The 13,743-nt window shown below is 58.2% G+C and overlaps 1 protein-coding gene across 1 annotated transcript; it reads right to left on the reverse strand.

Moving 5' to 3' along the window:
* Positions 1 to 2,407: 2,407 nt before the first annotated feature.
* CDX2 (caudal type homeobox 2) lies at positions 2,408 to 8,921 on the reverse strand. Its single transcript, XM_025262873.3, has 3 exons — positions 8,232 to 8,921; positions 4,588 to 4,733; positions 2,408 to 3,664 (listed from the first exon to the last, which is right to left on the reverse strand). Exons 1-3 carry the CDS (start codon positions 8,770 to 8,772, stop codon positions 3,431 to 3,433), a joined length of 921 nt encoding a protein of 306 aa, XP_025118658.1. The 5' UTR covers positions 8,773 to 8,921; the 3' UTR covers positions 2,408 to 3,430.
* Positions 8,922 to 13,743: the final 4,822 nt, after the last annotated feature.

Raw genomic sequence — 13,743 nt, forward strand, 5'->3', positions numbered from 1 at the left:
AGATTTATTTCTGCTCCTTTCCTCCCAGGTGGTTGTGACTAACAACAGCCAGAATATTGCTGTTTATGTGTTTAGATTTCTATTTAAGATCAGTATTCTGGATCATTGTCAGCCTCCTGCCTGATAGTATCAGAGAGCAAGGAAACTCACTGAAACTTCCGTGGCTTTCAACTAGCAGCCCATCTTGTTAACTTTATGAGATGAATATGATAAAATTTTGAATTGTTTACAGGAAAAAGAAAGACTTGGCCTGCTTTCTCTACATATATACCTTCTTTTTTACATGAGTTCCACAATACTGCTGCATTTCCCCCTTTGTTTATCCTAAGTTCTCGCTCTTCCCATAAATTAATATCACACCTATATTTCTGTAAATTTTTTTTAAAGAAACGTCTTGTGCAGACTTTTTGGGGGAGTAGGGCACCCTGGGATCTTAAGTTCCCCGATCAGGGACAGAACTCGCGCTTTTAACAGCGGAGGCGTGGAGTTTTAACCACTGGATCACCAAGGAAGTCCCCCCAAAAGACCCTTTTAGAAGAGTGGACAGCTCCCCTCCCCTAAATTTGCTTTTCTTAAACATGCACCAGATCCAAGAATTTTCTGCACCTGACCCCGTGGGCACTTAGCTTCCCCGGGCCCGTGGCCGCGGCGGGAAGGCTCTGCACGCGGGTCTGGGAGCAGCGGGGTGGGAGAAAGAGGTCTGGGGCTTGCACCCTTGGGTCTCAACTGCGTCCCCTTCCTGCAGAGGCGGCTAGCAGCGTGGGCCGGGCCTCGGCTCTTCCCAGGGCGCGCGCGCTCCCTGGCGGCCGGAGCGGGGACAGGGCGCCGCGGGGACCCAGGGGCTCGCCCCTGCGAGCCTCTGCACAGCGCCCGCGGCGCTCGGACCCGCGCGGCCCTCCGCTCACAAATGAACCCTGACGTCAGGACGCCGGCCTCCCCAGGCCTCTCCCTGCCGCACTGCCCCCTCGCGCCGCGTCCCCGCGTGGGTTCCCTGGGGGCTGGCTCTCGGGGCGGTGTCTCGGCGTAGGGGGGCGCGGCCCTCATTCCCGGCCTTGCAGGCGGCGGGGGCGGGGAGGACCGGCGGGCAACCCGCCTCCCCGAGTGGGGTCCCGGCGGGCCCTCCGGACGCGCGGGCGTCGGCGCTAGGGGCCCGCTCCCCGAGAAAGGGAGGCCCGTGTGATCGCTCGCGGCGGGACCATGCCGACTTTTGGACCTCTAACCACTAAGCAAACAACCCTTGTGCTCGCGCTCCACTGTCCAAACAGGCTTTATTGACAGGCGTTTCACGGCAACGCATAGCAACCGCGCCAGGCCCCCGGGGACCACCGGCTGCCTGGCCGCCCCCGCCCCGGGCCCGGCACGCGGCCTCCCGCCCCCAGCCTCCCGGTCCCAGGCGCCGAGGGTAAGGCGCCTCCCGGAAGCGCTGCGGAATCGGGGCGATGCTGCAGGGGGCATTCCTGCCTCGCAACTCGGCCCGTCCAGCCCAGCCCTCGGGGCACCTCCTCCCTCGGTGGAGACGCCGATCCCAGCCCGGAGTGGCCGCGTGGGGGGCACAGCCCCTTTTCCCGGGCCCCGCTGCCGCCGAGCGCGCCCAGCTCAGCGGCTTCCAGGACCAGAAACCTCAAGGACAGGAGCCCCGTGCCCAGCCGAACCCTTTGCTGGGTTCCCAGTTCTTATCCGGGAGAGGGGAGAGACCGGGGAGGGAGGGCGGGGAAAAGGAAACAGCAAGGGACAAGACAGGCCATTTACAGAACACGGTCGTGGGAACTTGGGCTTCCCAGGTGGCGCTAGTGATAAAGAACCCGCCTGCCGACGTAGGTTCGATCCCTGGACCAGGAAGATTCCCCTGGAAGAGGGGATGGCACCCCACTCCAGTCTTCTTGCCTGGAGAATCTCCATAGGCATAGGAGCCTGGCGGGCTACAGTCCATGGGCGCAACTTAGTACGCACGTTCGCGGAAACTTTGCCTTGGGGAAATAGAATCGAGGATTTTCACTTGAATGCTGGGCATCCTGGGGAGAAGAGACTCACCGATGAAGGGACTGAGGGTGATGGCCTCCGTGTGGACTTGACGGGACGCAGTGAGGGGCTCTCTCGCGCCCACTGCCCACCGTTCCCCTAGCTGAGAAGCAGCTGGGCGTTCAGCTGTGTGTCCTGCCCACAGGCACCCCCAGGAGAACCACGCATTCCACAAGGCAAGGCTGGGCTGCGGCTTGGGGGCAGGGCAGGTCTCAGAAACCGCTCCCTCCGGCTTCTGGTGCTCTGGGGTAAAATGAGGTTGTCCAGATAACCTTCTCCACCCCCCACCCCCGCCCTGATTTTCCTAATTCTAGCTTGCAAGGAGAGAGGATATTTCATTTCTTTAAAAAATAATCACAATTTCAGACAAAACCTGATAGGCGATAAATACAGAATCTGAAATCTGGAAAGCTCCTTTATCTCTTTTCTTTTTAGAAAAAAAAAAAAATTCAACTGTGTTCAAATACCACCCCCCCCCCCCCCCCCACCCCCATTTCCCTTCACCATATCACTTCTCTCCCCATGGATCCAGAAGGCTTTTAAAATGCTGGCTTGGATGTTACACAGACCAACAACCCAAACAGCAGCAACAACAACAGAAACTCCCCCTTTTTCATCAGCCCCAAGATTGTGAAAATCACAGGAAGTCCAGGTTGGCTCTGGCATTTATAGCACTGACATACATTCAGTCCAGAGAGGCTCTGGTGACAGGCATTCTAAACAAGGCCCTGTCCAGGGCCGCCCCCCTCCTTGTCAGGCCTGGAGTCCAGCAACCACCCTCTCACACTACCACAGACCACGTGCATACACCAGCCAAGCCTTTCCTGCACTGGGAAGGGAAGAGAAGAAAGACAAAGACCTGGGGGTTCTGCACACTTCAGTGGGCCCAGGTCTCCATCTCAGCTGCCTCTGACTTCTGCAGCTTAAATCTTGCCTGCCCTAGAGGTGAGAAGGGCCAGGGGGACCTTGGAGGGCAGTTAGTAGACCTAACCATCTTGGTTCCATCCCTGGCAGTCCCCTGAGCCCCTTTCCCGCCTTAGCTCCAACCAGAGACGTGTCCTGCAGATCTGGGAGGCCAAGAGCTGAGGACCAGGGGACTGAAAGGCTGGTCTGTTCCGCCAGTCCAGGCAGCGTGTCTGCCAGTACTAAAGGAAGCCTGGGTGTCTTTTCCCATCTCCTCACTTGGCAGAAAGAGTCAGAACGGAAAAAGTCAAAATCTAGGAGAATGTCATCCTTGAGGCCCCCAACCACAGTTGTCTTTCCCCCAGGCCCCCGTTTGTTTCTGCTCGGAGGGCTAGGTCAGCTGGTAAACATTAGTGAGTGAGAGGGGAGGGGGTCTTTCCTGAGGGTTCTAGCAGAGTCCATGCTCCTCATGGCTCAGCCTGGAATTGCTACTGCAGGCCGCTGCGGGTCACTGGGTGACAGTAGGGTTTAACACCCCCCCAGCTGGCCCCAGAACCCCAGGCACTGAGCCTTGCAGGGAAGACACGGGGCTCAGGGGCTCCGGGACGCTTCTCAGTGGACCTGGCTGTGGCTGGGGAGGCTGTGGCCCAGAAGGCGGGGGTGGCTGTTGCTGCTGCTGTTGCAACTTCTTCTTGTTGATTTTCCTTTCCTTTGCTCTACGGTTCTGAAACCAAATTTTAACCTGGAAATGAAAAAGGTGGAGAAAAACAGAAGGCGGTGAAGAAGACAGCGAAAGCATAAAGGGACAGTATTTGACACTAGATCCAATGCCTCCTTCTCCAGCCAAAGAGGTCCCCACTGCACCCGAAGGACAGCAGCTCATCACCCAACTTTTCAGACAGCCCATATAACAGCCCAGTGCTGGAGCTTCTCCCAAGTTCCATGCAGTCTCAAGAGGGAAGGGCCTCTCTCTCCCTCTTTGTTCCTCAGGTTTCTTTCCAGAGCAACCTTTATCTACAACTTTACTGGAAAAGTTCAGAGTCTCAGAACTAAGGAAGACAGAAACTGCCAGGCCCTTTCTACACCAAGCAAGGAGGCTAGGGCTAGATGTACTTCAAAATGACAACCTTTGGCCTTTAGAGCTAAACGGAAATGTAATAGTCCTTGCCTTGGGGCTGAGAATGAGTTTTAATGAGGGGTTTCCTGGCTGTGAATTTGACAATCTAGAGCATTCAGGAGCTAAGCCTCACCCCTCCATAGTTTTTCTGAACAGAGGCTGGTATCCTACATTAATTTTTCCCCCATTAAAGAGCTGGGTACAAAGAGAGTAAGTCTTTATTGACCCAAATCGGATTCTGCATTAAACTACACTCAGTTTGTGTGTGTGTCTGTGTGTGTGTGTGTGTGTGTGTGTGTGTGTGTGTGTGTGTGTGTTTTACCTCCCAGGTCCCCCGAAATAGAAAAAAAAAAAATCACAATATACATATGTTTTTTAAAAAGACAAGTAGACGTGGAAGTAGCCTTTTTAAAAAAGCATCTAGAAGGAAAAGTCTCTCGATCCTCTTGCTTAATCTGCCCACAGAACTGGGTGGATCCTGGGGCCTGGCTTCTAACCCTCCCCACTGGAGCCTCCCAGTTAGTGACTGGGCCCTGGAGGGTTCCCACCTGCCTCTCTGAGAGCCCCAGCGTGGCGGCCAGTTCAGCTTTCCTCCGGATGGTGATGTAGCGACTGTAGTGAAACTCCTTCTCCAGCTCCAGACGCTGGTGGTCCGTGTACACGACCCGGTATTTGTCTTTCGTCCTGGTTTTCACTGTGGAGGAAGGCAAAGTTAGCCCCGAGAACTGCCGGGCAGCCCATCAGTCATGGGTAATGACAAACCTCCCTAACCCAGGAACCATTTCTCTTCCTCCATCGCCCTGGGGGGCCGCGGTTTGGCTGGTTCCTGCTGAGTCTGACACGACCCCCTCCAGAGGGTGTGGGGGGGCGCTATTCAGGACAACTAACCTAGTCTTGGAATTAAGTGGTTTTTGAAAATTAAAGAGAAACTAAAAATTCATACAGGTAGCAAAGAGTCTGACACGACTGAGCGACTGAATTGAAAAATACATACAGGTGATAGCAGAACCCCATCTGGGGTTTTGTAAAGCAAATACAGCACCTGAGCTGATGAGGCCCAAAAGGAAAACAGTCCTGGGAATATTCAGATTTCCAGGCCCATCAGAGGTTTAAAAAAAAAAAAGCTCACAGTAAAAACAGCTGGGATTGTGGGTATGTGGGTGGGGGGATTCCCTTTCTGTTTGTTTTATTAGAAGTGGAAAGGGGGTGCAGCAGCTGACAGCTGTCCCCTCAGGTCACTAGAAACCGCACACGCCCCCCCACCCGGGCTCACCAGCGTATCCGGTGGAATTCTGAGCAGGGGTCTGGCAGGCCGCTAATTCCTCTCGCTGGGGACGCTCTATACCTGGGCGAAACTGGGTTGGCACACTTTTCTTTTTAATCCTCCATTTATTTCTGCTGCAAACCCTGCCAGAGCTATCCTGACCAGTGATCTACTGCTCATTGGATTGAGTCAACATATTAAACCTTGCATTGATTGTTTTACTGAAGGGCCTTGACAAATAGTGCGACTGGAGTCAGAGCAGGCCGGAGCCCCGCGTCTCCACCGAGTCTGTCCCGGGTCGACCCTCGGCAGAATCCCCCAACTCAGGAGCTGTTCTCGCTCGGCCCCAGGTCGGGGTCTTCTCCCCAAAAGAACAGGTTCAATCGCCCGGTGCCCCGGGGCTGCAGAAAGATCTAAAGGGTCTGGGGAGTTGCTCGGAGGTGTTTAATGCCCCGCAGGCCGACTTTGTTCAGGTAAAACCCTTTGCAAACCACAACAAAAGCGCCCTGGGAAGATACAGGCCGGATCAGAGGGAGCTCCCCGGAGCCGCTGAAAGGAGAACACAGCCTCAAACAATGCAGGACAAGGCGATCTTATCAAAGAAAAGCCCTTTCAATGCCTTAATAACAACCGCGTTCTGTTTGAATTACCACTACTGAGCAAATGGCGGGCCGGCCTTCATCCCCCTCCCCGCCAAGCGCATTAACATCAACACGGCGGCAGGCGCATTTGAATGCGCGCGGTGGCCCCGACCCTGCGCCCGCCGGGAAAGGAAAGGCAGCTGACACGTCCTGGGAACCTGCGCTACCGCCCCCAGCCCGCCCGCGGTGGTGGCCCCTGTGTACAGAGGGGCAAACTGAGGATCAGACTAGATCACCACGCAGATGGTGTACGGGGGCCAGGTGGGAGCCACAAAGGACACCTCCCCGGGCCGGAGAGCCGGGCACAGGGGAGTTCTCCGAGCCGGACTCTCCAGGAGCGGGACTCGCCTTGGGGCCCTCGGGAGCGGCTCTGACTGGGGGCTGTCCTTTCAGTATCCGGAGAGGCCGGGGCAGCGCGACCAGGCCCCAGTGTGCTCTGCAGCTCGCGCCCCGAGGACCTTGGAGATGCCCCGCACCCCCTGGGAACCAAGGAGGGGGCTGGAGTCGGGGAGAGATGAGAGGGACTTGTCAGAATTCATTATTGACTGCGAAAGTCACCACCCTCTTTCCGGGCCCTAAAAGAGACAATGGCAGGGATGGGAAGGTGTATATCAAAGCGGACTGGGTCGGGTCCCACCCGCCTCCCCTTCCCCACTCGCCCCTTGACGGATGAGGCTCCGCAGAGGAGTCGGGCTCCGGCCGGCGGGCCGCCCCACATTAACATCACAAGGGCGCCCGGCGCCGACTGCGGCCTTGCCACCTTGGCGCAGGACTTCACAGCGGCCTCTCCTCCGCTGACCCCGCGGCCCAGGCTCCGGTGGCACGCCTCCCTCTCCCCCCCGCCCGAGCCTGCTCAGCGCGCATTCTCCCGGGACGCACCAAGGATCCCGGCCCGGCCCCGCGGGCCGGCGCCCCAGGCAGGCTCAGGATAGCCAAGGGCCTTCATCGGGCGCGCTCTCTGTCCAGGCGAGCGCGCCTCCTCTCGGGGGAAGGGACCCAGCCGACCCTCCAGGTCGGCCCCGAGGCCTCCTCCCCAGACCGCCGCAGTTCCCCCCGGTGATGGGTCCCGGTTTGTGCGCAGTGACGCAAAAAACCGAATCCGGGAGACAGCCCCCAACGGCTGCTCTGATTTATGCGGCTGTAATCGGCTATAAAACCCCTGCAAAGTGTCCATAACCTGCATGCGAGCCGGGCTGGGCCTGAAAGGAGGGAAGAGGAAAAAGCGGAAGTGCAGAGGGCTGGGAAAGACTTCATGGAGGGAAAGCGGAGCCAGCAGGACTCTCCCACCACACCTACTGGAGCTCCTTCCCCACTGGACACACTCAGACACCAGACGGGGCAGACCCGGAGCCCAAGAGCCTGCTCAGTCCCGCCAACCCGGGATATCTGCAGAGACATCTCTGGGGCAAGCTCGTTAAACGAATATGCGCGCACACACGCACACACACACTCACGCGCGCGCGCACACACACACCCACACACTCACACGCGCACACACACCAGACCCTGGGGAGGAAGGTTCCGGAGAAACGATCTCCGTCTAGAGCAGCGGCGGAGCGCGCACGACCCCTGCCTCCCCTTCTCCCTCTGCAGACATGAGGGGACTCCCGGGGCGTCCAGTCCCAGCCCTCCGGCTTTTGATTGAAATGACCCCTGCGCAGATCAAAGGTCTGAAGACCCGGGTGCTCCCCCCACCCCCGCGCCGCACCTCTTCCCCACTTCGTTCCCGGGACCAACACTTTCTTTCAGCTTCGGCAGCTTCGCCCGGTTTCCCCAGCGCGGCAGCTCCGATCCTTACCTTTGGCTCCAATGGCTAAACCTGGTCCCTCGCGCGACCACGCCGCCCTCCCGGCCCCCCCGTCCCTTGCTCTTCCTGAGTGGCCGGGACAGGGAAGGACGGCGTGCCCCTAGAGCCCGGCCCTGGGGAGCTGCAGGGTAGCCGCGCACCGAGCGAGGACGGGCGGCAGCAAGCCGGGCGGACGCGATCACTGCGCTGCAGCCGCGCTGCGCCACGTTCCCGGGAGTCTCCCGAAGGTCTGAGGACCCGACCTTACGAAGGAAGGGCGGTGGGAAGGAGGGAGCCTCCCCTTTGCCTTACACTGAGCGCGGCTCCTGAGACCGGGACCTCCACTCCCGACCCCGCTATCCCCTACTCAGGGGCCAGAGCAGCAACCCCCGGGGGGGAGGGTCCAGAGCCCCCTAGACGCGGTCGCCCCGCCCCGTCCCCCTTGCGCGGAGTCCCCGGACGCGCGGGGACCGCGCCTTCCCCCGGCGCCCGCCAGCTCACCTTGGCTGCCCAGCGCCGGCTGCGCGGGCTTCCGCATCCACTCGCACAGGTTCCGCCGCTGGCCGCCGGGCGACAGCTGCTCGGCGGCGGCGGTGGCGACCGGCCCGGGGGGGCCGGGGTTGAGCGTCTGCAGCAAGCCGGAGGCGCAGGAGGGCGCGGCGGCCGGGTGGTGCGGGTGGTGGTGCGGGTGATGGTGCGGGTGGTAATCGGCTGGCCCGCTGTAGCCCATGGCGGCGGCCGGGGAGCCCCCGTTGAGGCCGTGCGCTACGGCGTTGGCGGCGGCCGCCGCGCCCCCCGGCGCGTAGCCGTTCCAGTCCTCGCGGAGCGGGGCGCCGTAGGCGGCAGGCCAGGACGGCCCCGGGGACTGCGCGCTGTCCAGGTTGGCGGCGGCGGCGGCCGCGGCCGCCACATGGTATCCGCCGTAGTCCGGGTACTGCGGGGGGCTGACGAAGTTCTGCGGGGCCAGGTTGAGGCTGCCGGAGTGGCGCACGGAGCTGGGATACATGCTCACGTCCTTGTCCAGGAGGTAGCTCACGTACATGGTGGCGAGGGCCCGACGGCGAACCTCACCATGCTGCCCAGGGACGGACGCTGGAGGCTGCTGGGGGGCGCCGCGCTGGCGAAGGGGGCTAGGGGGCGCCGGAACGGCGGGTGGCTGCACTCCGGCCCGCGAAGCTCCGCCGGCTCCTCGCGGCGCTTCTGCCTCTGAGGCGGTCCCTGCCTCGGGCCTGCCTCCTCCCTCCCTCCCTCCCTCCCGCTCTCTCTTCCTTCTTTCCTCCCACCTCCTTTCCACTAGGCTGCAGAGGCGGGGAAGACCCGCCACCGGCTGGCGTGCGGAGCCCCAGGCCGGCGGCCTTACGTGATTAACGAGTGTTTACAAGACTCTATTAGTAATGACACAGACACCAATGGCTGGAGACGTCGAGGCGCAGCGCGCACCCGGCGCACAACCCCTAGAAACACGATTTGCATTTTAAAAGATTAGGGAGGAGGGGGGGAGCTCTCGAGAGGGCTGAGACCCATCACAGCTAAATATTCAAACCTTTATTGTTAAGAGCTTCCTCCTTCCAACCTTGGTGCACTTTAACCTCCAATCACAGGTTCAAAGAATGAAATCAAGAGACTTGCAAAAGGGGGTGGAGGGGTGGGGAGAGCTATCTTGGTGGGAATCGGGGTTTAGGAACTGAGGAGTTGTGTTTTTGCATTTGCAGGGAAGGGAGGGGGTGTCTAGAAGAAGCTCCTTCCATCCCAAAGAGAAAAAGGGAAGCCATTGCTTTGATGACAGAGTTTCTGGCCAGCCTGGGAGGTGACGGGTGGAGCCGGGAGAAATAAGCCTGTTCCTTTCCCCTCTGTGCCCCTGGCCAGGCTGACTGTGCCCCTCAAACAACTGTCACCGCTGATCATTTGTTTTCTTCCCTAGGGAAACAACTGGCCCTCCACAAGAGATAAATTAATACCCTAGTTGAACGTCACATCTCCGAGTTCATCTCACATTTGGGACTCAAATTAAAGCTATTAATTTTTTTTGAAAAAGCATTTACACTCCAAATTCAGAAATCTTGACTGCAAACCAAGAAGAGAGTGGTAGTAGTCGGGCTGCTGGGAGGGCGGTAATGGAGAGGAGCAGGAGGGTTCGCTAGAGTTCTGGTGTTTCTTGAGCTGGGTCCTGGTGTGTTTGTTGCCTGTGAAAACTAAGCAAATTACACTTATATGTTTATATACTTAAATACGTGGTTTAAAATCAGGAAAAGGGACTCTAGGATTTCTGCTAATGTCTACCTAGGTATGTATATGTCATACAACATACCAATGGCTTAAAACCATTCTCATTTGCAAAGTAAAACATTTCTCCAGAGAAAATAGTTTTTCATCTCCAGGGGATGGGAAGAGACCCCCGAGCCATCACTGATGATTGTTTCTGAAAAGCCCCAAGTGGGGAAGGGTCTTGGATTTGGAAGCACTGTGTCGCAGGCTGGAAGTGGCGGCCATGGGGACCTGTACTGCATGGCCTGGCTCGGGACCCTCCAGGACAAGTCGGAGGACAGGAGCTCAGGGCGGCCAGATTTGCTTGGGCAGGTGCCCATCTCGGTTCAGCGACCGCGGGGAGTGGGGTCTGCGGCTGCCAGTCTACCTCTGTCTGCTCCGGGTCCAGACGGCGCTGCCAGACTGGGATCTGAGGATCGGCCCGGGCAGTGGGCTGGGCAGGCGGACTGGGTGGCTTTGAGCGCTCCAGGAACCAGCGGGGCGCAGTGGCTCTCCTGCAGATCCACCCTTGTCGGTTCTCGCCGCCGAGCAGTCTCTGGTGTTTGTCACTTCCTCGTGTGATCTCTGGAGCTCCTTCCAGTGTCCTTTATCTCCTAGATCTTCACATCTCCCCAGATCGGGAATAGAGCGGGTCTTGTCATCTTCTCCACTTTACCGAGGACAGCCGGCCGGCCGCAGAGTTCCGAGAGGCCAGGCCCCAGCAGGATCAGGGCTTCGGATCTCCTCCTTGCTGGTCCCTCCTGTCCTCTGTGTTTCCTAAGGAAAGAGGTTAAAATGGAGCAGGGCGGGTGGTAACAAACTGGGCAATCAACTGGTGAAGGCTGTAGCAGATCATCCTTGTGGATCTCCCCAGGCCTGGCCCGGATAACTGAGTATCATGGGACCTCTTGAGAAATAAAATAGGAAACAAATTACAAAGCCTGTTACAGAATCCAAGTCACTGAGTTGGGAGGGGGATCACGGGGTGGGGGGTGGGTGGGAAGTCTGTGGACCTGGATGAGGTCGGGATGTGGGAGGTTAAGTGGTGGGAGCATTGCAGACGTTTGATCTAGCAAACATCTTCCTCCTCTTCCTGGGAGACACAATCCCTCTTTCCGCCTCCACCCCCCCTACCCCCGCCCCGCCACCCCCGCAGCCCCCTCCCAAGCCTCCAGCTCTGGAAGCTGAGGCCCAGGCTTGCGCCCAAGTCTTCGGAATGTGGGCATTCTTTGGGACAATCGCTTTATTGGGGAAAGCCAGCCCCCTCCACCCTGCGGTGGCCGCTTCCTGCGTTTTTATGGCCGCCGGCCGCTGGCTAATTGTCCCGGTTTTCCAGCTGTGTCTCCGCTCTGCCCTGGAGAAAGGGCCCTGGCCTGCCTGCCCAAATGCTTTGGGAGCGGCCTGGGTTGATCTGGCCCCAGGGGTCACACCAGATCTCAGAGAGGCCCATGCTCACTTGGCGTGTGGGGTGTGACGCTTGGAGAGAGGACATTGGCTGGTGTCCTTCATGAAGAAATGGGCCCTCATGGCAGTAGCATGGTCCCTCCATGGTTCTGGGCTCTGGGCTGGGGGTGAGGGGAAAGGAGGCAATAATGATGTCCTTGGACAAGCTCCTTGGAGTAGAAATATCCCCTCATGTCTGGGTTGCTCCCTCAGCCAAGAGGGGGCCCATCTGGGTTCCTGCAGGGGCAGGCTGTTGGGAGCAATCAGGGAGGGGTGCAAGGTGGCTGATGGGAAGAGAGCCTGGTGTCTTTTCATCACCATGGCTTAGCCTCTGAGAGCCCTTTGTCAGGTTCCTGACCCCTGGAAACCTGCTCTGGGTGGGGGAGGGGAGGCAGCTCCTCGGGGCCTCTGGGTGCAGGTGTGTGGCCCTGGGGGAGTGCAGGTGCCACGTGGGACAGGCTTCCAGCAGAGACCAAGGTGCCTGGTGCATTTCTTAGAGCCTCTTGGCTTGAGCTGAGAATCACCCTCAATGGTTGTCCCCAGCCTTCACTCTTCAAGGCTCTGGCCCAGCCTACCAGTACCTGGGTCTCCAAGTCATAGGGAAGTTTGGGGCTGGGGTGGGGCTGGGCCTGAGGCTGTGACCCCACGGAGCTTGAGTAGGCTGCTTAGGGCAGGACAGGGTGGGAAGAAAGAGACCCAGGTAAATAAAAGGGTCCAGAAGACTCCGGGGCAGGCTCCACTTAGGTTATCAAAGGGACGTCTCTTTGTTACTGACAGTGTCGGGGCCACTCCACATTCCTCTGAGAGGGTCCGGGCTTCCAGAATCCTGGCTGCTGGCAAGGGCAGGGGCACTGAGCCGGGTGGGGAGCAGGAGGCACCGGAAGGGGCTGGCCATTCTTCCAGGGAGATGAGACACTCCTTGAATCCACAGATCATTGACAGGGCTGCCTCTCTGCTCAAAGGTCCCCAGTGTTTGCTCCAGCCTGGGGGGGGAACTCTGCTTTTCCCCGTATTTGTGGCTCCTGGAACTGGGGCACCTGTGACCCTTGACACCTAGGTAGGGCAGGCTGTCTGTTCCACCTTAGCAAGCGAACCTACTTTCTGAAACCCTTTCAGATCAAGGAAATGATCCAAAGAGCGCTGCCCTTGCAAACTCCCTCTCTTGCCCTGCACAGGAAGCTTTCAACCTGCACTGACCTGAATTCCCAGGAGAAATAAGGAAGAGCAACAAGGAAGAGAGTGTTGTCTGATAAAACCATTCAGCTTGGCAGTCTACACTGCTGTGGGAAAAACTACTCGGTCGCTGTGTAGTTTGGAGTTGGAGAGTTTTGGGGCCAACAACGGCACGAAGTCAGCAATCCCCTCACATAAAGGAAGCCTCTATAAGGGGTGGTTTGACCCCCCCAAGAAATCCTGCCCTGCCGCTCTGCTAACATCTCTGGGAGGGAGATCAGTCACAGTGTCCTCTCTGTAGGGTCTTCCCAGAGTCTGCCGCCTGCTCAGTTCCATCAGGCCACAAAGGAGCACAACGTGTTCATCCTGAACAGCAGGGAGGGGCTGCAGCTGCCCACAGCTGCCCGGCTTCATTCACAGGCTCGTCCCCACCCAAGGGAGTCAAGAATGTTCCCCCCAAGCAAACTGAGTCTCTGGTCCTGCCTACCTGCGGGAGAGTTCCTGAAATTGCAGGAGGTCATCGGTGGGCTAGATGTTTAACACTCAGAGTGCAGGAGAGTGGATAAAACAGTGAGCTTTCTCATCCGGGGCAAGAAATAATCCCCCCCCCCTCCCCCCCGCTCAAGGAGAGCTAGGAAAATAAAAAGCCTCAGACGAAGGGCTGATATTTGGGTGCAGAAATCTGGTTTTGCCCACTGGCTGCAAATTATGGGAATAAATGGTGGTTGCCCATTTTCTTCCCCCCACCCTCCCCACCCACCCTGCTAGAATCAGTCTGTGGATGTTGTACGACTTGGTCTAATTCTGTGTGATGCGTGAGCACAGAGCAAGAATTAAAAGCCTGAGAGGGAGCGCTCACTGTGGAGAATACCCGGCCCCCGGGCCAGCAACACCTAAATGCTATCACATGGCTTTGGCGCGGAGTTACCGCTTGTTCCCTTACCGATGTCTCCTGCCTAAAGTGATGACCTTTGTCTGGCATATGAAAATATGTTCCCGGGAAGCCCTACACAGCAGGCTCTCTGTGGCAGAGAGAATGGGCTCAGGTAAGGGTGCAGCTCTCCTTGGGTTACCGGGCCCATTGGAAGCTACTCTCTCAAGAGGAAAGTCGAAAGTGAAGTCGCTCAGTTGTGTCCAACTCTTTGCGACCCCA

This window comes from Bubalus bubalis, chromosome 13 (genome assembly GCF_019923935.1).
Source record: "Bubalus bubalis isolate 160015118507 breed Murrah chromosome 13, NDDB_SH_1, whole genome shotgun sequence".
In the NCBI taxonomy this organism is placed as follows: Eukaryota; Metazoa; Chordata; class Mammalia; order Artiodactyla; family Bovidae; genus Bubalus; species Bubalus bubalis.